Below are 24476 nucleotides of genomic sequence, written 5' to 3' on the forward strand. Positions count from 1 at the left end.
GCTGGTCAGCGCTCCCTGAGCTGTAAAACCTCAGGCAAACCATTGCTTCTTAACAAGCCTCACTTCCTCCATCTGCACAATGGGACCCTTCTCTACCCAGAGGCTACAAATGTGACAATATTCCCGGGGCCAGATAGCCTAGGCGCTTGTGAGCACGCAGGCTGTGCAGACCCTGAGGCCCCGAGGCAGTGCCATGGGCCAAGCCCCTTGCCCTCTGAGGGGTGAAAAGCCCTCTCTGGGGAAGCCTCTTCACATCATTCAACCCAGGGCAGGGGCCAGGGGACCCACCCCTCTGAGGACCAAGACCCTGGGATACCCACCCAGGCCTAGAGACAACAGGCAGCCCCCGCCCAAAGGGCCAAGAAGCAAAGGCCAGAAGCCAGGGGTTCAGTGCAGAAGGCTGACCTCAGTAGGACCCTGACCACGCTGCACACCCACATTCCTGTGGCCAAGCCCACAACAAGGACGGGAAGGCAGCAAGGGCGCCTGGCCACAGAACAGGAAGACCTGGGCCACCCTCGGTGAGTGTACGAGGGGCCTGACCACCAGCCAGGCCTGCCCCGGCTCCGCACATGCTGGCATGGAGCATCCGCAGGCCCCTTCCTGTGCGCACCCAGTGCCTGCAGGCCAGGCTGGTCTGAGGAAGATGGGGCCATGGGGAGAGCCAGGCTGCACGCACCCAATCCAAAGGGGCAGCTGTGCCTCAGCCCCAATGAATGCTCCATGTGGGGTGTGGTCAGGCACACACAGAGCTTCTGGTCTGTCTCGACAAGTCAAAAATGGGGGTTCTCTCTGGTGCAGACAGTTTCTCATTTTTTGAAGCACCACGTGGTCCATGTTTAGTCCATGAGCTGCCGTGTGCAATGATTCTCAGGGGACTGTGGGAGGTGAGACCGGGGCCCAGAGTTGGGGCAGCTGCCCTGCACAGCCTGCATCCCCAGGTCGTCTGCGGCCATCACAGTCCACGCAGGTGGGCCTTGTCTAGCCTGGTGTCTGGGCAGACAAATTCGCTTCCAAGTGCAGTGGGCTGGGCCTCATCACCTAGTTCCAGTTCCTCTTCTCTGACCTTTTCATTTGACAGCAGGAAGGGGCCTGTCCCAAGTCCAGAGATGGGCAAAGAAGCTTTCTTTTTTAAAAAAAATTTGAGGCCGGGCGCGGTGGCTCAAGCCTGTAATCCCAGCACTTTGGGAGGCCGAGACGGGCGGATCACGAGGTCAGGAGATCGAGACCATCCTGGCTAACACAGTGAAACCCCGTCTCTACTAAAAACACAAAACACTAGCCGGGCGAGGTGGCGGGCGCCTGTAGTCCCAGCTACTCGGGAGGCTGAGGCAGGAGAATAGCGTAAACCCGGGAGGCGGAGGTTGCAGTGAGCTGAGATCCGGCCACTGCACTCCAGCCCGGGCGACAGAGCAAGACTCCGTCTCAAAAAAAAAAAAAAAAAAAAAATTTGAGACAGAGTCTCGCTCTGTCGTCCAGGCTGGAGTGCAGTGGTGCAATCTCAGCTCACTGCAACCTCCGCCTCTCAGGTTCAAGCAATTCTCCTGCCTCAGCCTCCCAAGTAGCTGGGACTACAGGTGCATGCCACCATGCCCGGCTAATTTTTGTATTTTTAGTAGAGACCAAGTTTCACCATGTTGGCCAGGGTGGTCTTGAACTCCTGACCTCAGGTGATCCACCCACCTTGGCCTCCCAAAGTGCTAGGACTACAGGTGTGAGCCATCGCGCCCGGCCTCAAAGAAGCTTTCTGACGCTGGTTCAAGCCTAACCTGACGAGACGGTCAGGCCTGACCCCTGAGGGCTCCCAACCTGGCATCTACCTTCTGACTGGGCGCTTCCTGGAGGAGCCTCCTAAAACAGCATTGGCTGCACGGCAGAGGCTGGGATGTGACCTTGGGACCACCCAGGCATTGTCCCCTGTCCCCCATTCACATACCCCCATTCCTTTTTTTTTTTTTTTTTTTTTTTTGAGACGGAGTCTGGCTCTGTCGCCCAGGCTGGAGTGCAGTGGCCGGATCTCAGCTCACTGCAAGCTCCGCCTCCCGGGTTTACGCCATTCTCCTGCCTCAGCCTCCCGAGTAGCTGGGACTACAGACGCTCGCCACCTCGCCCGGCTATTTTTTTGTATTTTTTACTAGAGACGGGGTTTCACCGGGTTAGCCAGGATGGTCTTGATCTCCTGACCTCGTGATCCGCCCGTCTCGGCCTCCCAAAGCGCTGGGATTACAGGCTTGAGCCACCGCGCCCGGCCATACCCCCATTCCTGAGGTCACTGGGGCTCCTCTGCTGGCCAGAGTCTAAACGACTGGGAAGGGTAGGGTGGCTCACTGTGGCAGGTGGCTCTGAGAGCTGACCCCTGCGTGCTCAGACACAAGGCTCTCGCATGGTGAGGGACAAAGTACCACCAGTAGCAGCCCTCCCGCTAGCCTAGGGGTTGTGGCTCCCCAGTGAGGGGGCTGTGCTTACCAGTGTGAGCGCAGGAAGTTCAAGAGCAGGATGGTGACGCTCAGGGAGTAGCAGGCCAGGTAGGGGGACCCGAAGGCCCTGCTCAGCTTGCGGGTCTTGTGTTCCCATCGTGCAACCTAAACCATGGGCAAAGAATAAGAGCGAGATGTTTGCTGGGGAGACTCCAGGGTGGGGGTGGGGGGCGCATGCCTCTCTCTGTTTCCCAGGCTCCAAAGCCTCCATTTCTGAAGAAGAAGAATTACACAGGAGCAACAACCACGTGCACCCCAGCCACCCATTGTCTGCCCTAGAGCCAGTTCCACAGGGATTTTCATACTTGTTCCGTTTATCTGGACGGACAACAAGGTCCTTCTAGAAACAACCCTTCAACCAGACACAGCCATGAGCCCACCAAGAGGCAGAAAGAGACGTCTGGCTGAGAAGATCTGTCCCTGGGCAGACACACGGGGTCTGACCTCAGGCCCTAGCTGGGAGCTGCTGAGTGCCTCCCACAGACTCTAAAAGGGCCCCAGCGGAACAGCCAGAGGAGCCCAGGGCTGCAGGAGCACGCGGCCTTCAGAGCACAGGCCCACATTCCTGCTGCGGGCCTCACCAAGCGTCCATCACAGGCGCAAAGCAAAGCAAAGCAAACCCCTCAGCCTCCTGCCTCTGCCCAAGTGCTCTTCCCAAGGCACAGACTTTCAAACAGTGACTTGTAGCCTCAGAATCCTTTTACTTTATTTTTTTCAAACTAATCACATCTGGAATCTCAACATCTAGCAGTGGAGAGAAGGGAGCTCTTCCTGCCTCTCTGCTGTTCCCACAGTCCTGAGCTGGTCATCCCCTGGGCCTGGCCCAGCACTCTGAGGAAGGAATGGAGAGAAGGGGAGGGGGCAAGGAGGATGCAAACAGACAAACGTTGCAGCCTGGAGTCAGGCGCTGGGCTCTAGGTACGTGAGCAAGTTGCCTGTGGGCCCAGAACAGGCACTTGTGTGTGCACAGAAAGAGCCTCAGGGGCCTGCTCCCAGCCACCTATCTCCACCCCAGCCCCAGCGATGACTGCTGCCTGCTCCACTTCCCAAGTGGACCTGCCTTTCCCCGCAGTTGCAGTAGGAGAGTGATTAGCAATGATTTCGTCAAGGCCACTGACTCCCAGGAGGTGGCTCCCTAGTGAGTCCTCCGGCCAGCCCTGGCCCCTGTCCTCAGAGCTCCTTGGCAGTGGCAGGCCAGGGAGCAGCGGATGGTGGGATGGGGGGCACGCCAAAGTTTACAGGAAGGAGAGGTGAAGGAGGTAGCTCCGGGGCCTTCCCCTCAACCAGCTGTTGGCACTGCAGCCAATTCTCCCAGAAGGTAAGCAGGCCCTAGGCCAGGTCTCAGCAGGTGGCCGCTGCTGACTCTGTGGGAAGCTCAAAAGGAGGAAGGAATGCGCGCTGCAGGGGTGAGGAGGGGGCTGCGGTGACTTTGCTGGGAATGTGTGGGTGGGTCGGGGGTGGGGGCAGAAGAGAAGCAGCCTGCAGAGAGCGCTGCGGGGCCTAGGACCACAGCCTGCTTTGTTTTGTTTTGTTCCAATTTTGAGATAAAACTCAAAGTGGTTTTTAGTTGTGCAACCATCACCACGGTTCAAGTCCAGAACATTTCATCACCCCAAGTAGAAACCTCGTCCCCATCGGCAGTCCCTCCCCATCCCCGCTCTGCCGGCCCCTGGCAACCACTCACCGATTTCTGTCTCTATGGATTCGCCTATTCTGGACGTTTCATATAAACTGAATCACACGCTACATGGTCTTTTGTGTCTGGCTGCTGTGACTTTATGTAATGTTCTCAAGGTTCGTCCGTGCCACAGCGCATAAATGCACTTCATTCCCTCTTACGGTTGAATACAACTCCAGTATATAAAGATTTTGTCCACCAGTTCAGCAGCTGATGGACACTTGGGTTTTGTGTTAGCAGCATTGTTCACAGTGACCAAAGCTAAAGCCAAGCAACATTCAAGCACTTGCTAGGAACAATCGTGCCCAAGTGTTTTGTGGATGTGTGTTTTCATTGCTCTCAGGTATACACCTAGGAGTGGAATTGCTGGGTCACATGGTACATCTATTTATTGAAGAGCTGTGAAACTGTTTGCCACAGTGGCTGCCCCATTTTCCAGCCCCACCAGCAACGCATGAAGATTCTAGTTTCTCCACATCCTCCCCAACACCAGTTATTTTCCGTTTTTAAAAATTATAGCCTTTGGCAGGGAGGACACTGAGCGTGGTGGCTCACACCTATAATCCCAGCACTTTGGGAGGCTGAGGTGGGAGGACTGCGTGAGCTCAGGAGCTCAAGACCAGCCTGGGAGACATAGTGAGACCCTGTCTCTCCAAAAAAAAAAAAAAAAAAACAACTAAATTAGCCAGAAGATTGCCTGAGCCTAGAAGGTCGAGGCTGCAGTAAGCCAAGATGGCACACCACTGTACCCCAGCCTGAAGACAGAGCAAAACCCTGTCTCAAAAAAAAAAAGAAAAGAAAAAAAATTTTTTTGTAGCCATCCGAGTGGGTGTCAGGTGGCTTTGGTCTGCATTTCCCTAATGATAAAGAAATACCTTTCCAGCCGGGCGCGGTGGCTCACGCCTGTAATCCCAGCACTTGGGAAGCCAAGGCAGGTGGGTCACCAGGTCAAGAGATCCAGACCATCCTGGCTAATATGGTGAAACCCCGTCTCTACTAAAAATACAAAAATTAGCCAGGCATGGTGGCATGCATCTATAGTTCCAGCTACTTGGGAGGCTGAAGCAGAAGAATCACTTGAACCCGGGAGGCGGAGGTTGCAGTCAGCCGAGATGGCGCCGCTGCACTCCAGCCTGGCAACAGAGCAAGACTCCATCACAAAAAACAAAAGCACAAACAACAAAAACCTTTCCTTCAAGGGCTCTCTCTGCCGTCCTCAGCCTCCCATACAGCACCCCTCCCCCAACAGAGCCAGGCCACACCTGTTCCTTAGCCTCGGAAAGGGCCAATGCTAAATGAGCTTTCAGAACAATCTACTGACAACAGAAAAGGATCAAGCAAGACTAACCCATGTGGAAAAGAAAAAGAGGAAACCACGCCTTGCCTCCCGGCGGGCTGGTATTCGATGGGGCTATTATTCCGAGGCGATCGATAAACCAGCAGCCAGCAGGACTCCCAGAACTTCCTTCCCTGCCTGGCAGCACCACCGTGCCCTCTCTGGGAGCCCAGCTGCTCATTTCATCCAACAATGAGCGGGTGCGGGACGCAGTCGCCTCCCAGGGCCATGCATGTGAGCCCTTAGTGGGCAGCAGTGTGGCCCGGCGCTCTGCTGTCACCGCTCCTGGTTTTGGCCTGTCTTCTACATTTCCAGAATCCTAGAGTGGGGATTCATTTGCCCAACCCTTCACGCCCCTGGCTCAAATTCCCTCTCCCCGGGGCTGCCAGGACCCTCCAGGTAAATGTAAGCTTCAGATAAACAACAAACTGGCTGGGCGCGGTGGCTCACGTCTGTAATCCCAGCACTTTGGGAGGCCGAGGCGGGAGGATCATGAGGTCAGGAGTTTGAGACCAGCCGGGCCAACATGGTGAAACCCCGTCTCTACTAAAAATACAAAAATTAGCTGGGTGCAGTGGCAGGCACCTGTAGTCCCAGCTACTCGGGAGGCTGAGGCAGGAGAACCGTTTGAATCCTGGAGGTGGAGATTGCAGTGAGCCGAGATCGCGCCACTGCACTCCAGCCTGGGTGACAGAGCGAGACTCCGTATCAAACAACAAACAAACAAACAAGCAAACCATGTTTTGGGGCAAGCTGTCCCATGGGACTGCTTTTAATCCTAAAACAGTCTGTGCTGTTGACCTGGAACCCTAATGCAACCAGGCCCTGGAGGTGTGTTTGCTCCATTCAGTAGCCCAGCCCCTCCCACACCCAGGCAAGGAGTCCCCAGCTGAGCTCTGGAACACACTGGTCTCCTCCCCAAATGCCAGCTCCTTTTCTTTTCTTTTTTTGCAAATCTCACCCACAGCCTCTATCCTAGGGCAGAAGAGACAGGCCCAAGGCAAGTGGAGTGGGAGGAAAACAGGGATGGGGTCGAGACCCAGGGACACCATCCTGGCCTTGACGTTCGCCAAAGCCGACAGCACTTCATAGGCAAATCACTCAGCTGTCCGCTACCTCAACTGAGTTACCTGCAAAGTACGAAAAACGGGATGGACAGTACCCCCCACCCCGATCCCCGAGCCAGCGTGGTGGGAGGGGCAGAGCAGGTGAGGGATGAAAGGCTCCCGGCCCTGGCATGTGGCCCAGGGCATGTGAGAGTGCCCGTCTCTCCCCCTATTCGTGGCTCAGAGCAGGGACTGGGTCTGATTTCCTTCTGGGTCCCACTCAGATGGGAACCACCTCTGCCCATGCACATGCCCGTGGTGCCTGCCTGGCCTGAGGTGGCAGCTCCGGCCTCTGTCTCCAGGCCAGGACCATGCTCCTTCCCTGCCCTTTCCAGGGCACTATTCTTGGTGTCCTTGGACTCAGAGGTTGTAACTGGCAGACTAGATGTGTCCTGGTCAAACTCATAGCATGTTTAAAATATTTGGATCAACAATTAAACACTCAGCGTTTTTCACATAAAAGCCAGGGCTTCCCAAATCTTGGCAATGAGCACAGCCTCCCAGCCTGCAGGGCCTCCACCAGTCCAGCTATGCAGTGAGGGCCCAAGAAGCAGGACCCCCTTCTGGGACAAGACCCTTTTCTAGAAACTTCCCATTGGCCTCAAATTTCCTACGCATCCTTGAAGTGAGGCTGCAGAAAGCAGAGTTTTTTATTTTTGTTTTTGTTTTCAGATGGAGTTTCGTTCTCGTTGCCCAGGCTGGAGTGCGATCTCGGCTCACCACAACCTCCACCTACCGGGTTCAAGTGATTCTCCTGCCTCAGCCTCCCAAGTAGCGCCACCATGCCCGGCTAATTTTGTATCTTTAGTAGAGACGGGTTTTCTCCATGTTGGTCAGGCTGGTCTCAAACTCCCGACCTCAGGTGATCCGCTTGCCTTGGCCTCTCAAAGTGCTGGGATTACAGGCATGAGCCACCATGCCCAGCGAGGGTAGAGTTTTTCTGGTTTTGTTTTTGTTTCTGAGACGGAGTCTCGCTCTGTCACCCAGGCTGGAATGCAGTAGCGCAAACTCAGCTCACTGCAAGCTTTGCCTCCTAGGTTCACAACAGTGTCCTGTCTTAGCCTCCTGAGTAATTGGGACTACAGGCGCCCGCCACCATGCCTGGCTAATTTTTGTTTGTATTTTTGGTACAGGCGGGGTTTCGCCATGTTAGCCAGGATGGTCTCGATCTCCTGACTTCGTGATCCGCCTGCCTCTGCCTCCCAAAGTGCTGGGATTACAGGCGTGAGCCACAGCGTCTGGCCTGTAGAGTTTTTTTTTTTTTTTTTGAGACGGAGTCTCGCTCTGTCGCCCAGGCTGGAGTGCAGTGGCCGGATCTCAGCTCACTGCACGCTCCGCCTCCCGGGTTCACGCCATTCTCCCGCCTCAGCCTCCCGAGTAGCTGGGACTACAGGCGTCCGCCACATCGCCCGGCTAGTTTTTTGTATTTTTTAGTAGAGACGGGGTTTCATCGTGTTAGCCAGGATGGTCTCGATCTCCTGACCTCGTGATCCACCCGTCTCGGCCTCCCAAAGTGCTGGGATTACAGGCTTGAGCCACCGCGCCCGGCCATGCCTGTAGAGTTTTTTTAATCCCCCTTTGAAGTGAGACATGGCTCCTTCACACTCGTTGAAGGACTGATGGGCGAGTGTCCACCCCAGTGCCCAGCAGGGCAGCTGACGGTTCCCAGTGCCGGGTTCTGGGCTCAAACACCGTCTCCTCTACTTGCAGTTTTGGCAGGTTATTTCCCCTCTCTCTGCCTGTTTCCTGATCTGTAAAATGGAGCTAAGAATACTCTCTACTGCGTCACAGAGTTGCTGTGCGGATTAAGCGAATTCCTGCCCATGAAATGCCTGGAGCGATGTCTACACCACGGCGTGTGGGCCCATGGCCATGTTGCTGTTTGTTTTGTTTTGGAGTGTGCAAAAGGGTGAGAGTCAAAAGGCATAAGACCGAGCTATTGGCCTGATGGGCCCCAGCAAAGCTGATGAGGAAAGTCTGTTGTGAAGCAGTGTCCCTAGGGAGAGGACAGGCAGACAGAACTGTGCCACACTGGGCTCGCCAGCTGCCAGGCCTCTCCCTCTGCGGCCAGCCCTTGACTGACTCTCAGAAGCTCCTTCTCTCCCACCTCGTCCTTCCCTGGCTAAATCCGCCTAACACCCAGCTGCAGTGGCAGGTCCCATCTGGATTCCACAGCCAGGACTCCCACCAGCTGGCCCAGGGCTCCCAGCCTGGGCACCTAGGGATCTAGAATGCCCCAAGCAAAGGGCTAGTGCTTCACATTGGTAATGGATGCTGGGGAGGAGCTGGTGCTTCCAAGAGCTGCCAGCTAGGCAGGCCCTGGGCCAGTGAGCAAGTGTGTGTATGAACAGGCAGCTCTCCCAGGTTGCACCATGTCAGCCCTCTCTGCTCTGCACATGCTAGGCCCAGCCAGCCCCGTGACCTGGATCACACCTGCCCTTCCCAACACCCAGCTCCACCTGCCCTGCCAGGTGTGCACAGCCCTGGCTCCTTTCAGATCTGCCCCAATCTGGCCAGTGCCGCTGAACCTGGGCCAGGGCCTCTCCAGGACACAGGACCAGCGGCAGCTCAGGGCAGCATCCAAAGCGTCCCACAGCATGTGGCTCAACTGCCCTTCCACGTGACACCGCCTGCCCAAGGTCTCCAACAGTCATTGTCTGTTGGACAATGTTGGCGAGCCCAACGGGTCAACAGACCTGCCCGCTCCACCAGCTAGTCCAGTGAATCAATCCCTGTCCAAGGTACACCCAAGCTCTCGCCCTGCGGTGGGTGCACTTTTCACTGCAGTGCCAGAGAGCAGGTCCCAGCACCAGCTGCCCACGTCCAGACAACCCGCACCTGAGGCCCCAGCAAAGCGGCATGATCCAGCTTCACACTTGAGGGGCCATGGCACCGTGGGGGACGCTCGCCTCCCCCAGCCTCAGTGCTCACACTCAACCTCTTCACTCCGCTTTGCTCCCCGGCTCCTCCATGACGACGGTCCGCATAGCGCAGGAAAAACAGCAATAGGAACATGGGCTCTGAGTTTAAATTCTAGCTCCAGCTCTACCTATAGCATCCTATAAAGATGGAACCCACCCCAGTGTCCACTGGCAGGGGGAGGGGCTGAATGAACTGTGCTACAGCCCCACGCTGGAGAAGGGCTCCTTGGAGAAAGGAAGGAGGAAGATTTCTATCTATTGCTATGGTGTGAGCTCCAGGATATATTTATTAAGTAAAAAAGCAGGTGTAGAAGAAGGTGCACCCAACCTGTTGTATAAGAAAATGAAGAGGAGCTGGGGGGAGATACACACACAGCACTTGCTTACATTTTCAAAAAGAAACGGGAAGGACAAACCCAAAACTGATCACAATGATTACCTACAGGTGAGGGAGGAGACATGCCAGACATTTACAAATGTCCTTTGTTGACTATGGAACCATGTAAATGTTTTGCATAATTAAGAGTAAGAACAGGGTGGGCATGGTGGCTCACACCTGTAATCCCAGCACTTTGGGAAGCCAAGGCGGGCAGATCACCTGAGGTCAGGAGTTCAAGACCAGCTTGACCAACATGGTGAAACCCCATCTCTACAAACATACAAAAATTAGCCGGACATGATGGCAGGTGCCTGTAATCCCAGCTACTTGGGAAGCTGAGGTGGGAGATTCCCTTGAACCTGGGAGGCAGAGGTTGCAGTGAGCTGAGATGGCACCATTGCACTCCAGCCCGGGTGACAGAGAGACTCCGTCTCCAAAAAAAATAAAAAGAGTAAGAACAAAGGAACTACTAGAAATCCAAAAACTCAATCAATGAACCTGGTAAAAACACAGATAAGAAGTTTCAAGTGATTTTGAAACATAGTATTTTGAGTAATCCTCCCTCCTGCTGCACAACCTGAGGACAAAAGCACCCAGAAAGATTCTAGATTGCATCGAGTAAATCTATTGTTGGTTATAAAATATTTAAGAATACAGATATTATTATTTTGACTATGTACACATTAATTATGTTACTGTATTTAGGATCCAAGCTTCCTATAAGAGAAAAGTAGTACAAAAATGAAATTAAAACGTTGAACAAAAACTTCTGAAATGGAAATATTGGTATGAACTCATTATTTATTTCTATTTCTAACAAATTCATTTTTCCATTACAAAAAATTAGCCGGGCGTGGTGGCGGGTGCCTGTAGTCCCAGCTACTCGGGAGGCTGAGGCAGGAGAATGGCGTGAACCCGGGAGGCGGAGCTTGCAGTGAGCCAAGATCGCGCCACTGCACTCCAGCCTGGGTGACAGACTGAGACTCCATCTCAAAAAATATAAAATCAAATTCATTTTTCCTAGAGAGGCCTGGAACAGTGAGCACCCTAGCATTCAAATTGTGGTCTCCAAATATCATTTTCCACTAAAAATAACCAGCGCTCCTTGTTTAAAGGCCGATTCCAGTCTACTCTGGGAACAGAAGATGTTGAACCTGAGACTGAAAGCTATGAAAGACAAGGTGGAAACGCCAGAAGAACACTAAGAAACACTTGAAGCTCCCCAGCTGGCTAAAGGCGGACATGCTGAGGTTGCTAGGACACTAACGCATTATTCTGAAATTGTTTTTTAAATCTTTTTTATAAGACAGGATCTCAGTCCGTCTCGTTAGGATTGTCTTTATTGAGAGACAACAATAATTGTCTATGTCAAAAATCAGATGGAAACCACAAAGAGATGGATATGAAAATACAAAAAACTTAGAATACTTTGAAATAAAAGGACAAAGTGGAACTAACACAACCAGATTTTGAGATGTCTGACAAAGTGCTAACGCTGTTCAGTGGAGAAAGGACATTTCCACAGATGCCACTGGAACAACTGGCTATCATATGCCCAAAAAAAAAGTGAACTTCAATCCATAACTCAGAAAAAATATAAAAATGAATTCAAGATGGACTATAAATAGAAATATAAACCTAAATCTATATATAAATATATCAATCTAAATATATAAAGCCTTCTAAAACATTTAGAAGAAAATAGACTAGAGAGAATCTTTATGATCTTGGATTACATGATGATTTCTTAGGCAAAATATGAAAAGCATGATTCATAAAAGAAAACGTGATAACTTGAAATTCATCAAACTTTTAAAACTTCTTCTCTTCAAAAGACATTCTTGATAGAACGAAAGGATCAGCCACAGACTGGCAGAAAATATCGGCAAAGCATGTACTTCTTCAGGGACTTATATCAAAAATACATACAGAACTCTTTAAACTTGATAATAAGAAAACAAAAAGTTCAATTTTTTTCAATGGGCAGAAAAATCCAGAGCTAACATCATACTTAATGGTGAAAGACTGGATGTCTTCCCCCTAAACTCAGCAACAAGACAGTGAAAGGACATTCACTTTTACCACTGCAATTCAACTTTGTACTAGAGGTTTTAGCCAGGGCAATTGGGCAAGAAAATGAAATAAAGGCATGCAGATTGAAAAGAAATAAGTAAAACAACTCTATCCACAGATAACATAATCTCATACATGAAAAATCCTAAGGAATCCACTAAAAAAAATTCAAGCTAATAAATGAGTTTAGCAAGGCTACAAGATATGATTGTATTCCCATATACTTGCAATAAAAATTCTGAAAGTAGGAATCAAGAAAACAATTCCATTTACTACAGCGTTCAAAGGAGTAAAATACTTAAGAATAAATATAACAAAAGTACAAAACTTACTCTCTGAAAATGAAACATTGTTCAAAGAAACAAAAGATCTAAATAAGTGGACAGACATCCCATGTTCATGGATTGTACTGGTTAAGATGGTAATACTCTCCAAACCGATCTAGAGGTTCAATGCAATCACAGTCAGAATCTCAGCTGGCTTCTTTGTAAAACCGACAAGCTGATTCTAACATCCATATAGATATTCAAGGGTCACGAAATATCCAAAACAATCTTTAAAAAAAAAACAAAAAACAAACAAACAAAAAAACCCCAGGCTCCATGGCTCATTCCCATAATCCCAGCACTTTGGGAGGCCAAGGCAGGCAGATCACCTGAGATCAGGAGTTCAAAACCAGCCTGGTCAACATGGCGAAACCCATCTCTACTGAAAATTCAAAACTTAGCCGGGTGTGGTGGCAGGCACCTGTAATCCCAGCTACTCATAAGGCTGAGGCAGGAGAATTGCTTGAACTTGAGAGGCGGTGGTTGCAGTGAGCCGAGATCACGCCACTATACCCCAGCCCGGGCAGCAGAGCCAGGCTCCGTCTCAAAAAAAAAAAAAAAAAAAAGTTGGAGGACTCACATTTCCTGATTTCAAACTTACCACAATCCAACAGTAATCAAGACAGTGTGGCACTGACATAGGGATAGGCATAGACCAATGAAATAGCATAGAGAGCCCAGAAATAAACTTCCACAGACATGGCAAGTGATTTCCAACAAGGCTGCCAAAACAAATGTATGTGGAAAGAATAGTCTTTTCAGCAAATAGCACCAGGACAACAGGATATTCACATACAAAAGAATGAAGGTGGACTCTCAGCCTCACATCACATACAAAAACTAAGTCAAAATGGATCGAAGACCTAAATGTAAGAGCTAAAACTATAAAACTCTTAGAAGAAAACATAGATGTAACTCTTCATGATCTTGAATTTAGCAATGGTTTCTCTGACGCGACACCAAAAGCACAAGCAACAAAAGAAACATAAATTGGCTTTATCAAATATTTAGACTTTTCTACTTCAAAGGATTCTATCATGAAAATACAAAGACAACCCACAGAATGGGTGAACATATTTGTAAATTATTTATCTGATAAACGATTGTATCTAGAATAGATAAAGAATTCTTACTAAATGGTTAAAAGTAAAAAGGGTTGGAGAGAAGCAGAACAACCGGAATGCTCACTCCTTGCTCGTCAGAATGGAGAATGGCACAATCACTTCCAAAGGCAGTTTGGCAGTGTCTCTCTTTTTTTTTTTGTGATAGAGTCTTGCTCTGTTGCCCAAGCTGGAGTGCAGTGGTGTGACCTCAGCTTACAGCCTCCCAGGTTCTAGCAATTCTCCTGCCTCAGCCTCCCAAGTAGCTGGGATTATAGGCGCACACCATCACACCCGGCTAATTTTTGTATTTTTAGTAGAGATGGGGGTTTCACCATGTTGGCTAGGCTGGTCTTGAACTCCTGACCTCAGGTGATCCACTTGCCTCAGTCTCCCAAGGGATTACAGACATGAGCCACCGCGGCCAGTGCGGTTTGGCAGTCTCTTGAAGCATTACGCACACACCTACCACCACATGACCCAGCCATTCCACTACTAGTATTTACTTAAGAAAGATGAAATCAGCTATCCAGGCAGACTTCAACATGGATGTTTACAGTAGCTTTACTTGTAATAATCAAAACCTGGAGACAACCCAAATGTCCATCAACCAGTGAATGAGTAAACAAACCATGGTGAATGGATACAATGGAACACTACTCAGCACCAAAAAGGAACTACCAGTCCCTGCAAGAGCATCCATCACCCACAAAGTAACTATGCTGAGTGAAAGAAGCCAGACAAACATAGGGTATACTGTATGATTCCATTTTCATAAAATTCCTGAAAATGCAAACTAACGTCCAGTGACAGAAAGCAGATCAGCAGCAGCCTGGGTCAGAAGGGGCAAGAGGGGCCGGGGGGATCTCAAAGGTGGGAATGGATTTGTTCACAGCCTTACCCGAGCACATGCCTGCTGGCTGTAGAAACATGTCAAAACTCAAATTGTAGGCGGGGCACTGTGGCTCTCGCCTGTAACCCCAGCACTTGGGACTTTGCGAGGCCGAGGCAGGAGGACTGCTTGAACCCAGGAGTTTGAGACAAGACTTGACCAGATGGTGAGACCCCCATCTCTACAAAAATAAAAACATTAGCCAGTGCAGTGGCACATGCCTGTAGTTCCAACTACTCTGGAAGCTGAGGTGGGAGGATCGCTTGAGCCCTGGAGTTCGACGCTGCAGCCTGGGCAACACAGTAAGACCCCATCTCTAAAAAAAGACAACTCAAATTGTATGCTTCATGTAGGTGCACTTTGTTGTAAGTTGGTTATTCCTCTATGAGGCTATTTTATTTTATTTTATTTTATATTTTGAGATGGAGTCTCGCTCTGTCATCCAGGCTGGAGTGTGTGGTGCAGTCTCAGCTTACTGCAACCTCTGCCTCCCGGGTTCAAGCGATTCTCCTGTCTCAGCCTCCCAGGTAGCTGGGATTACAGGAGTGCGCCACTATGCCCAGCTAATTTTTGTATTTTTAGTAGAGACAGGGTTTCACCATGTTGACCAGGCTGGTCTCAAACTCCTGACCTCAGGTGATTCACTAGTCTTGGCTTCCCAAAGTGCTAGGATTACAGGCTGAACCACCACGCCTGGCCTGTAAGTCTATTTTAAAATGAAATTATTAATTTTGCTGAATGTTTAATGTATTATATTATTAAAAGTTCTTACTAGTGGCCGGGTATGGTGGCTCATACCTATAATTCCAGCACTTTGGGAGGCCGAGGCAGGTGGATCACAAGGTTGGGAGATCGAGACCATCCTGGCCAACACGGTGAAACCCCGTTTCTACTAAAAAAAAATTGGCCGGGTATAGTGGCGTGCACCTGTAGTCCCAGCTACTCAGGAGGCTGAGGCAGGAGAATCACTTGAACCCAGGAGACAAGGTTGCAGTGAGCTGAGATCGTGCCACTGCACTCCAGCCTGGGTGACAGAGCGAAAGTCTATCTCAAGAAAAAAAAGTCCTTACTTGTTAGAGATACATTCTGCATTTCATATGTATGTGAGATATTTACTGATGAAATCTGATGTCTGGATTTGCTTTAAAACACTCTAGTGAGGCCGGGCGCGGTGGCTCAAGCCTGTAATCCCAGCACTTTGGGAGGCCGAGACGGGCGGATCACGAGGTCAGGAGATCGAGACCATCCTGGCTGACACGGTGAAACCCCGTCTCTACTAAAAAAAATACAGAAAACTAGCTGGGCGAGGTGGCGGGCGCCTGTAGTCCCAGCTACTCGGGAGGCTGAGGCAGGAGAATGGCGTGAACCCGGGAGGCGGAGCTTGCAGTGAGCTGAGATCCGGCCACTGCACTCCAGCCTGGGCGGCAGAGCGAGACTCCGTCTCAAAAAAAAAAAAAAAAAAAAAAAAAAACACTCTAGTGAAAGGAAGCAGACAGGAGTGAAGGGGAAGAGGTGGAGATGGAACAAGTGGTGCAGGGGTCATGAAACGGTTCTAGTTTAGTGTATGTTGCATATTTTTGAAAATAAAAAGTTAGAAGGCAAATCCAGGCTTCACTGTTTCCCAGCTGTGTGAGTTCAGGCAGGTCCCCAACTTCCCTAAGGGTGACAGTCCCCATCGGTGAGCAGGGGATGGTCCTGCCCTCCCTTGGGTTCTATGGGGGACTTGTTCCAGTGTCTGGCGATGGCTCCCTAATTCTGCCACTGTCTCCCCAAGGGACTGCAATCTCCTTAACTGTGGCATTGAGGCCCTGTGCCACTGAACTGACTAACTGTGGCATGCAGGCTCTGATGACACCCATGGCACAGTGACGTCAGCCAACACTGGCATAGGGCTTCCTGTGTGCCAGGCGCTGGGGTGAATGCAGCCATGTACCCTATTCAATCCGCATGCCAGCCCCATGGGTGACGTCCGATAGTGTGCCTCCCTTCCAGGACTTGTCAAGGACACACAGTGAGTAAATGGATTGTAACTCAGGTCTGGCTTCAGTTATGACCTCTGCCACATGCTGTTCCTGAACATTCCAGGGCCTCCCAACTCTGACGGGGGGATCTGTGCCAATCTGAGTTCACAGGACGGTCTCCCCTCACTCACACCCTAGCCTCTGTCCTTGGCTTCATCCAACAAGCTCAGGCCAAGTTCAAAGGCCTCCTCTGTCTGCCTCTGGGTCCGAAGCAGAACCAGGCAGCCCCCAACCTTCCTCCTGGACAAGGGAGCCCCAAGGACGCTTGTCACCTCCGTCAAGAACTCAGCAGCCCGGCAAGGAACAGACCAGCAAAGGTGACCTCATGGGAGTGTCCACGCCCTGGCTGGCTCCTGTGGGTTTGAGCAGAGAGAAATGGCACGGAGCTGTCCCTCCTTCACCCAGTGGGAAAGTCAGTGGTGTTCCTCTCATGAGGGCCTGCCACACCTGCCCGCCCACCAGGTGCAACTCATGCTCCTTGCTCCCTGTATCCACTGAAATGGTCCATCGGCCCCGTGGGACCTGGTATGGCCGGGAGCAGGACGAGGCTGGCCTGGCAGTGTCAGCCCCTACTCAGGGTGGCTCTTGTTCATGATGCTGTTGGGCCTGGCCCAGTCTGAGTGGAAGGCAAGAGGCCCACAGCCCGAAACCCTTCACCAGTGCCAGCACCCAGCCCAGGAAGTCAGGGAGCACGCTGTCCCTGAGGCACAGGTAAGACGGCCTCAGCTGCCCTTACAGGCCGGGGGGCATGGGAGGGACAGGGTGTCTGCCACGTGCTCCGCTGACAGGTCCCAGTGGAGATTTCAGGCTGGACGATGACAATACATTTTGCTCCTTTTCCATATCTGTCTGAGGGTCTCTTAGCCCTGCTTACGCAGATGGCTCTGTCCTGAATGTTGGGCTGGTGTTGCCCTGGAAAGAAGGAGGGAGCCGGCATGCTCAGAGTCTAGCTCAGAGGTGGGAGCCCAGAGCTCCTCGAATCTTGCCTTGCTCCTGTGAGGACACCCCACCTGCTCCTGGGCCTAGCCCCTTTTACCTTCCCCTTGCCTTGCTGCTAAGAACCCCCCACTGGCCAGAGGGCAGATGCTGTCCCTGAAGGTCCCCAAGCCCCGCCCTCCACGGGTGACTGTGGTTCAGCAACAGCAGAGGCCAGCTCCAGCCCAACACACCTGTGCTCCCCCAAGCCCAGCCCAGCCCAGCCCAGGACCCCGAGCCAGCCTGATGCCCAGCAGCCTGCAGGAGCCTTCCCCACGCTGGCCCAGGCCTCAGACGGGATCCTCTGTGTGTGTGCCACTCAGCCGCTGATCAGTCATGCTCTGCCACATGGCCACCTCTTCCATCCCTGATACTTGTCTTCTGGGAGAAAGCAGGAGGAGATAAGACAGAGTGGGAGGAAGAAAACGAAAGCCCCAGACCACTCTTTGCTCCTGGAAGCTCTGGCCCGAGGCTGGGAGAGGCAGACAAGCCTTCCAGCAGTGTGACCTGTGCCTGGATTTCCCGGGGAGGGGGATTTGAGACACGGACAGTGCCTGCTGCAGGGCCCAGCATGGCGTAGAAGGCAGGTGTCTTCCCTTCCTGCCGCTCAGCTTCCCAGGAGGCTCAGAGAATGTTTGTTGACTTGGAAGACAGTCACACAGTTGTGACTTGAGTGGGACCTCGTCCTCCCATCCAACCTGCCACCTCCAGGGAAGATCAAGGCAGAAAGCACCAGGGAGTGGTCAGCTGGCAAACGCCCTCCTCAGGAAGGGACAGCTGCTGCCGGGACCCATGGCACGCCCATCCTTGCTGTCTGAGGTGGTCTCCCTGACGCTGCAATAGGGGGCCAGTCAGGGGCCTGGGTCCCAGCCCTCCCAGCCCTCAGTGACCCGCAGGCCCCACAATGGTAGAGGGAGGGTGGCTAAAGAGCTAGGTACCTGAGCTCAGCTGGACAGGGAGGCAGAGAGATCACCCCATCAATACACGCTGAGTGGCTTCTCCAAAGATGATGGCCACCAGAGGCACAGAGAGCCCCAGGCCAGGACAGAGGCAGTACTGTGTCATTGCTGTCACAGCCCTCACTTAAATAAAATACATATTTAAAAATGTACCTCAGGCTGGGCAACAAAGTGTGATCCTATCACTACCAAAAATTGAAAAATTCTCTGGGCATGGTGGCACATGCCTGGAGTCCCAGCTACTTGAGAGACTGAGGCAGGAGGATCGCTTGAGCCCAGGAATTTGAGTCTGCAGGGAGCTTCGATTACACCACCGCACTCCAGCCTGGGTGGCAGAACAAGACTCTGTCTCCAAAAAAAGAAAAAAAAGATGAATAAATACACTAAAGGGGAAGAGGCAGTTGTTTCCTCAGAAGATTCGCTGAGTCATTTAAATAGGCAGGCTTTCTACTGCATTTACGATGTCTGATTTATGCACAGCTTTTTAAAGTGTCTTTTCTTTCTACGTAAAACAAACCCACCTGTACAAAGCAACTGAAAAAGTAGCTTAGGAGTGACTCCAACTATTAACCAAATATAGCACAAAGCGTGGTCCGCCTTCTTGGGTCAATATTTACCTGGACTTCAGCCTGCCTCGGAAAGGAAATTTGAAAATATTTGGTGAGTGGCAGAATGGTTGTCTGGCTACACAGGCTGATAAGCAGCTGGGGCTCAGGTTTCCAAGCTGGCCTTTTATGGGCGAGAGACATTATCACCATCAACGCCCATGTGCTAGTAGTAGCACCTACTGTCAGCTGGCTTTTTGTTTTGTTTTTGTTTTTTAAGATTAGTTTATTTTAGAAGGTGGGACTTTAGAAATCATTTTTAGGTCAGATTTGTGAAGGTAACACATAGAGTAAAATGTACCCTTTTTAACGTACAGGTCTATGAGTTTTGTTGTTGTTGTTTGATTTTAGTAAAGATGGGGTCTCGCTATGTTGCCCAGGCTGGTCTCCAACTCTTGGCCTTAAGCAATCCTCCTGCCTCAGCCTCCCAAAATGCTGGGGTTACAGCTGTGAGCCACTGTGCTCCAACCAGATGTATGAGTCTTGACAAATGCATACCACCACCACATCAGGACACAGAGCGCTTCCAGCTGGCTCCAGGCTCCATCCCAGAGCCGAGCCCTTCCCTGTCCCACCCCAGACACTCCTGGCCTATGTTCCATCCGGTTTCCCTCTTCCAGTGTCACAGAAATGGAATTGCGCGGGCTATGGCATCCTGCACTCGGCGTGATGCCTCTGCAATGCGCCCAGGGTGTCACATGTATCCCCAGCTTGTTCTTTTTTGTGGTTGTGCAGGATTCTTTGGTGTGGACGTGCCACAGTCCGTGTGTCCCTGCCCCAGCTGAGGGACTGCTTGTGGGATTTTGCTACTGTAAACAGGTTTTGTGTAACCGTGTATTTTCATTCATCTGAGGGCCACTGTGCTGTCAGCTAAGCACAATCATGGGGCCTGAATCAGCTTACAAGGTCACTGTGCAGGGGGACCATTGCCCTCATTCAGGGGCAGAGAGCCCCGGGCACAGCCCCGCAGCTGAGAAGTGTCGAGGCATCCGGCCTGTGGGACTCCACCCCTGTATCACCACCCTCTGTCTGCCACAGCCACTGTGCCCCACCCATGCACTGCCGCCTGAATCTCTCAGGAGCGTGGGGAGGAGGGGTCCTGGGAGGCTGGTGCAGGAAAGACTGACCAGGCAGGTGGCAGGGAGCTCACAGCCTCCAGGCAGGAGGCTCGGGAGCAGGAGGGCCCATCACAGGAGTGCAGGGACAGGGGAGGACAAGGAACAAAGGCTGGGGGCCTGGAAGGACAGAGACACCTTCTGCAAAAGACAGAATCTGAGTTGAGCCTGGACGCAACGCCCCAAGGGAAGGGGCCAAAATGGGCAGCAGCCAGCCCTGGCCATGGGTGGGGATGGGGCAGGCGTGCAGGATGGAGGGTGGAGCCTGGAGGGCTCATGGACGAAGGAAGGAGAGCCGCAGAGGGGCCTTCCAATCCCAGCCCCAACCTCCCTCTCCCGACAGAAGACCCCCAACATGGGGCAATGGCCGGGGCGAGAAGGGGGCTGTCCCAGGTGGACTCCGCACTCTATCCCAGTGCGTCCTCTGCGCCTGCTCTGTCCAGAGCACACAGGCGAAGGCACCACCTTCGGGCTGAGCACAGCACACAGAAGGGAGGGTGGCCGGCCAGCATGGGTTCTGGCATTGTGTCAGGGGAATTGAGCCCCAGGAAGACTCCTTAGGCAGGTGGCAGCAGCCACTGTGCAAGGAGAGGAGCCAGAGAGTCAGGAGCACCGGTTGGCCTCCACCAGCCAGACCCCCAGAACCCACGTCTACTTGAGGACACTGTCAGAAGGAGCCCAACATCCAGGCAGCTGCAGGATGAGAGGCCCCAGGCGGGCTCTGCCCCTCCCCACGCTGCCCCTCTCCAACAGGGTCCCCACAGCCCAGCCCACTCCTCCAGGCAGGCTCAGGGTCACACAGCATGCAGCCTCCTTCTCACCCTCTTCTGCAGCAACCCCCTTGCTCCCCCGCCTTGGATGGCACCTGGCATACTGCCCACTCATCACTGGCAAATGAATGGTGTCCCTAGTGCTCCCCTGTGAGCACCGCAATGCATACAACAGGTACTCAATAAATGTTCACTGATTATAAATCTGCAGTGGGCAGGGAGTGTCTCCACTGCCTGGTATTTGTCTATTCTCTTCTCGCTTTCTGTGGGCACGGAGAGCAGTCACTGCCAGTTTCGGTGCCAGCCCCGTGCTAAGTCCAGGCACCCTGGCCGATGAGTGCTTGGCTGAGATGGGGACAGAGCCACCGCTGGGATTCTGGGGTCACAGATGCATCTGCATGTTTATTCCAACCGACAGGATTGTTGCTGACGTGAGCGGAGTTGTGCTTGGCCTGCTGCTGTATAGAGCACCCATACGAGGTAGGCGCCAGGCCCAAGGCTAGGCATTACAGAAGCACCCCTGTCCTCCCAGAGCCCCGCAAGGAAGGTGTTCCCCCCTCACACATGCACAGGTGCGGTGGTGCCTCAAAGGTCCCTGAGTCAGCCGAACCACCTGATCCCGAGTCCCACATCTTTCAACTCCTCCAGCTCCACACATTCTTAAAACCCGGGCTGACAAAGCGAGACTCCATCTCAAAAAAAAAAAACAAAAAACAAAAAACAAAAAACAAAACCCAGGCTGCATACCAAACAGGAAGCAGGGAGCATCGTGGAGCATGGCCCACAGCACCTGTCTCCACTTAGCTCCCAGGAGAGAAGGCTGGCAGGCAGCCCCAGGACCACCGGCCGCAGCAGCAGTGGGGCGTGGGCAGGCTCAGACACGGCAGGCCTCATCCCAAGGCGCCTCCCTGGGCCCAGCTCCAGCGGGCCAGAGGCCACTCACTGAGCTTGAAACATCTGCCCAGACCTGGGGCTGCTGCAGGGCCTGAAGCAGCAGTGAGCACAGGTTTGTCGAGGCTTCTGGGGGTAAATAGTTTGAAATCTGTGCTCCAGGAAAGGATTCTGAGCTTCAGAGATGAAGCAACCTGCCCAAGAAGGCTCCTCAGTGACCGGGGCCTGCTCTGGGCGTCTCCAGCCAGCACAGCAGTGGCCTGGGCTTCCAAGACAGAAAGGCTTCCTCATGAACCTGTTGCTCAGAGAGAAACGGCTGCTGCCCCCGGCCCCAAGGCTAAAATGACAGGCCACAGACACGTGAGCCCAACACCCAGGGCCCACCTGCCCGGCACTGGCCCCTGAATATCAGTGCTGAGCCAGAAGGGCACAGCCCACCTTCCTCTTTCTTCTTCTTTTTTTTTTTTTTTTTTTTGAGATGGAGTCTTGCTGTGTTACTCAGGCTGGAGTGCAGTGGCGTGATCTCTGCTCGCTGCAACCTCCACCTATCGGCTTCAAGCAATTCTCCTGCCTCAGCCTCCCGAGTAGCTGGGATTACAGGTGCTCGCCACCACGCCTGGCTAATTTTTGTATTTTTAGTAGAGACGGGGTTTCACCATGTTGGCCAGGCTGGTCTCAAACTCCTGACCTCAGGTGATCCAGCCACCTCAGCCTCGCAAAGTGCTGGGATTACAAGGCCCACCTTGTTCTTCTTTAAGGCAAACACGGTGCCAAGCAACCCATTTTGCCTGATTGAGCTCCCGCTCAGTTAATCAAGAAACAGGGGCCTGGGTGGCCTCTGGGGACTGGCTTGGGATAGAAGGTGCTTGCTCAGGTCACCCCAGATGAGCCTTCTCCATGCCCTCAGCTCACCACAGTCTCCCAGGATTACCTCCCACCTCCAACCACCCTCCTGGCTAACGCTTTCCTCTCAGGCCATGGGGAGAGCAGGCTGAACCATGCCAAGGACGCAAACAGATTGAGGGCAGGGCCTTCGTGTTTTGGTGGGATTGTCTTTCATGGAGGAAAAACAGGGGAGTGGGTTGTGCTCTCCAGTAATGACAGTGACCACAATCCTGGTGTTTCTAGAATCTCTGTTTTGGGACTTTTCCACATGCACAAGTCCATGAGATCCTCACCTGGGCTCTGTGAGGTAGCCAGGATTATATGTGTGATCCCATCTCACAGATGAGCAAATCCAGGCTGAAGGCAGCCTGCAGGGACCAGGCCGCCCCCTCCTTTGCACTGTTCGGCCACCGTTGGGGGAACAGGACCCAAGGCTGCAGGGACCACCCCAGGGGATGGGCAGTGAAGCTGCCGTTCCTGCACACTGCCGCATCTGGAGTACCCTGAGGCTGGAAGGGGCATGGGGGCATCATTCTTCTCCTCTCCAGCTGCCTTCCCTCAGAGCCTGGCCTCCTCACATCCCCTAAATCAGTTACTTAAACCCAGTGTGGTTCCCAGACCAGCAGCACCACCGGGGAAGCACGTCAGAATGCAGACTCTCAGGCCCTGGCCCGGGCCACTCGGCCACATTCTGCATCTGCTCCCGATCCCCAGGACTGCTGAGAAGCCACATCGTGTCCTACAGAGTCCTGAGGGCCTCACACGTGCATGTGACCACTGACAGTCCACTGCCAGGGCGTTCTTCCCAAGTGCGACCATGGGGGCTCTCCTGAGCCCCCTTTCCCTAGTCCACCTTCCTCAGGCATGCAGCAGTGAATCCTGCAGAAGTCTCAACGGGCTCAGTACCAGGACCCAGCCCTTCACCACATTCAGTGGCCCTTCCAAGCATGTGGCCCCAGGCCAGGAGCTCCTGAGGCACTGGGAAGGTGGCTGCCCTTTGAAGGGGCCACGGAAGACAGCACACGCCTCCTGGACCCTGGACCCTCTGCCTGAAGCAAAGCAGTGACTTTCATGAAGGCATGAAATGCTCTCACGACAAAGGGCAAAATCCAGCTTGTGCCTTTTTTTTTTTTTTTTAAGATGGAATTTTGCTCGTTGCCCCAGCTGGAGTGCAGTGGCACGATCTCGGCTCACTGCAACCTCCGCCTCCTAGGTTCAAGTGATTCTCCTGCCTCAGCCTCCTGAGTAGCTGGGATTACAGGTGTGCACTACCACACCCAGCTAATTTTTGTATTTTCAGTAGCAACGGGGTTTCACCATGTTGGCCAGGTTGGTCTTGAACTCCTGACCTCAGGCATCCCAAAGTGCAGGGATTACAGGCATAAGCCACCGCATCAGGCCTCCAGCTTGTGTTTCTAACCATGAAGTCCCCCCACTGCTCCGATTCACTGCACAGACCACAGCCTTGGTGTCCTCAAATGTGAAGGGCTGGCACAGGTGCTCATGAACATCTGAACCAGCTCTGGCTTCCTTTAGTCCTCCGAACAGAAAAGACATTTCAAAATGGAGGCAGAACAGGGCGGCTTCCTCCACCTCCCAACCAGCAGACACGAGTCCAAGAGCATCTTCCCCGCTGAACCAGGACCATCATCCACATGTGAAACAGGGGGCAGAAATGAGGGCATTTTAGCCACCAAACTCCAGTCCTGAGACTGACCCCAGCTGTAGCATTCTCACCAAGGGACCTGGACGTGTTATTTTGGAAGGAAGGAGAAAGGAGGCGAACAGGCGAGCCATTCTCTCCAGAGGCAGTCCAAGGTGGGCCTGGGCCCACATTAACTTGGACAAGGCACTTCTGGTTTCAAAGGGCCATTCAGCCTCCTGTGCAGTTGGCCACCAAGGAGCTGTCTGGCTTCACATCCCTCAGTGTCCTTGCCAGGCCACACCCTATTTAAAACCTGACCTCT

At 52.7% G+C, this 24476-nt stretch overlaps 1 protein-coding gene across 4 annotated transcripts in view; it reads right to left on the minus strand.

Moving 5' to 3' along the window:
* PEMT (phosphatidylethanolamine N-methyltransferase) overlaps window positions 1–24476 on the minus strand; it is an 86492-nt gene that overhangs the window by 14763 nt on the left and 47253 nt on the right. For all 4 annotated transcript variants that reach the window (XM_008010531.3, XM_008010532.3, XM_037987272.2 and 1 more), the window contains exon 3: window positions 2467–2582. In XM_008010531.3, coding sequence (XP_008008722.1) covers window positions 2467–2582 — 116 coding nt within the window. The remainder of the gene's footprint in view (window positions 1–2466; window positions 2583–24476) is intronic.

Source organism: Chlorocebus sabaeus, chromosome 16 (assembly GCF_047675955.1).
Source record: "Chlorocebus sabaeus isolate Y175 chromosome 16, mChlSab1.0.hap1, whole genome shotgun sequence".
In the NCBI taxonomy this organism is placed as follows: domain Eukaryota; kingdom Metazoa; phylum Chordata; class Mammalia; order Primates; family Cercopithecidae; genus Chlorocebus; species Chlorocebus sabaeus.